This window comes from Solanum verrucosum, unplaced genomic scaffold (genome assembly GCF_900185275.1).
Source record: "Solanum verrucosum unplaced genomic scaffold, falcon-dt-bn FXZP01000108.1, whole genome shotgun sequence".
NCBI lineage: Eukaryota > Viridiplantae > Streptophyta > Magnoliopsida > Solanales > Solanaceae > Solanum > Solanum verrucosum.
Window position 1 is genome coordinate 161,456 of NW_026020274.1, and position 2,686 is coordinate 164,141.

Sequence of the window (2,686 nt, forward strand, 5' to 3'; positions counted from 1 at the left end):
TGAAAGATGTATGTGTAGAATTGAACCATTTTGTTACCCAAAACAAATTTCGCATATAAAATGATGTTCAAGAAGCGAAAATAAGCAAGGGAAATAGGGAATAAACGAAAATCACAAAGAAAAGGCCCACGCAGGGGTCATTTGAAAAGAGTACCGAAATACAAGAAAGGCAAGCCCACGCAGGGGCAAATAACAATAAGTACATATAGAAAAACCCACGCAGGGGAGAAATCCGCTAAGATGTTCCCGATGGCCCCGTCTCTGAACTGCTCATCTTGTTCTGTGCCATGAGATGTTGAAGCCTGTATTGAATCATCAGCAAGTATCCTTCGCTCCGGCGACCTTTCTCTTCCCGGTCTTCGAGGCACATTCCGCTTTCCTTATCTCCAATCCATAAGTTAAGCTCTCCCAAATCGCTTCTCAAGCTTTCTAGTTCTTGAGTTACGCTCTCGAGGGCGTACTTATCCTCTTTTTGCTTTCGGAGAAATTGCTCGTGCATTTCCTGGGCTTCTCTTCTTACCTCTCTCAGTTCTATCAAAGCTTTGGACTCTTTGTCCTCTATACTGCGGTAAATGTTCGGAACTGAGAAAGAGATACCCTGTATATTGCGCTTCAACCAAGCTTTGTAAGTTTCATCATACCCCGCATTAAATCGATCTATGGCAATAGTGTCCTTGTTCATTCGCACAGCTCTTTTCCATTCTCTCAGCATCTCTGAAGCCTCAGGCACTCTATCATCCCCGATGTCGAACACATAGATACGGTAATATGCTTCTGGGGGTGTAGTCTGTCTTCTTCCAAACTGTCTCAAGACCCGAATGGGTGCATATGGGCGAATACCTCGAATACCTAGCAGAGGAAGCACAAGTTGTCTGTCACCCCATACTATGGCATCTTTCGAGATGAAACGATCGAGCATCCATTGGATGTTTTCTTCTCTCAACTCAGAGAAAATTTGAACCCATCTTTCTCTGGTTCTTTTTTTTCCAAGTCTGCCCAGAACAACATGTCATTCAAACTCTTAAGAGCGTTATGCTCATCGAGGGTATGGAGTTCTTGAATTCCGTGTCTCTTCACCAAGTAACTCATTATCCACCATTGAAGAAGAAGGTTGCAACCCTGAAAGTAACGATGCCCTTCCTTGCATTTCCCCAAAGCACGGTACATGTCGGAAAGGATGACAGGTGCGATAAGATAATACTTTACTTGCCCTTGGTTCAGATGCCCGTGGAACAAAGTGTGCGCAAGCATTATCACTCGGGTGTTGATACTGAGGCTCGGGCCATGTGGGAAAACCATGGTGCCTAATAGTGCAATGGTAAATGCCAAAGGTCTGATCCCGTCCCATTCTCTGAAAGTGACCCTGAACTCTTGGTTGTAATTCACATAAAAGCTCGCATCTCCGAATCTAACATAGAGATCCATGAAAGAAACGCTAGAACCCTCGGCCCAGTAGGCGCAATCTTTTCTTAATCCGAGCCAGTTTACAATATCCTCGAGGGTAGCCTTGTTAGGGATTAGGATGTTTTCCCGCTTTCTCACCCTTCTTTCAAGCCCTGTACCGACTGTGTCTATTCCATCCCGAATTTCCTCAATTGTCGGGGTGATTTCCGTGGTTCCGAATCGAAACACCATTTTCTCGTTGTCCCAATAACCTGTGAGGACTTCAATCAGTTCAGGCCACCCAACCATATTGAGGAGTTCTGTTAGGGCTCCTATATATTTGTTGAGGACCCTTTTGTGAACCACAGTGAGGTCGTTGTACCACATCTTGAGCAAAACTGGGGCTTCTACTACCATGTCGAATTTAGGAAATCGATCCATACCTACAAAATAAAGCACGGTTAAGATTCCCCTCCCCCAAATAGGCAACAATTAGGTTTCCACACATACATCTTTCAAATGTCAAACAATATGATATGTCGTTAGGTCGTGAACCTTGGACATGATTTTTGGCAGTTTTACTAATGGACTTAATACGCCTTGGGTATTAAGCCGTCTTAGGCTAATGCTTAGATTTGGATTCGGTTTCGCTCTACTCTAGGTTGACTAGAATTGGTTGAGAAATGACGGTTACCCGAGTCGGACAAACAACGGGGTGAAGTCTAATAAACGACGTTGGATGACCACAAGCCAACTATTCGTTTATCACTTCCAAAGAGTTCAACTTGTGTTTTTCTGAAGGATAGCCGTGGTAAGCCACGTAACTTCCTTTTTCCTAATGCAATCTATTTGCCGTTTGGCGGAATCGGGTGCCATGAATACCACAATTCAATAAGATATGATAATTTAAACAAGTAAACAGTTAAACACATAGCCAAATAAATTAATCTTAAGGTTAGAACCATTCAAATCCCCAGCAGAGTCACCATTCTGTTTTATTTGGAAAATATATTTTAGACTGGTTTAAGAGTCGCCACTTAATTTTTTAAGAAAAATCAAGAAAACTATTCATTTTCACAAGACTAAAACAGAAATCTAGTGAAAACTTGAAAAGGGTTCGAGGTTCTTATTAACATTCTAGGAAGGTTTTAAAAGCACCTAGAATGTCCGCTAATGCGGTTATCCGACAATTAATTTATTTGGCTAAAATAATTTAACTTAATTTGATTTGAACAATTTTTATAGTTAGAACCATTTTAAAGGGGAAAAAAGGGAAATATTTAAATATCATCTAAGGAAGCTA

General features: G+C 41.7%; 1 protein-coding gene across 1 annotated transcript; it reads right to left on the reverse strand.

Annotated features, from left to right (window-relative positions):
- Window positions 1-939: 939 nt before the first annotated feature.
- LOC125834075 (uncharacterized) lies at window positions 940-1,824 on the reverse strand. Its single transcript, XM_049513244.1, has one exon. The coding sequence runs from the start codon at window positions 1,822-1,824 to the stop codon at window positions 940-942; it is 885 nt and encodes a 294-aa protein (XP_049369201.1).
- Window positions 1,825-2,686: the final 862 nt, after the last annotated feature.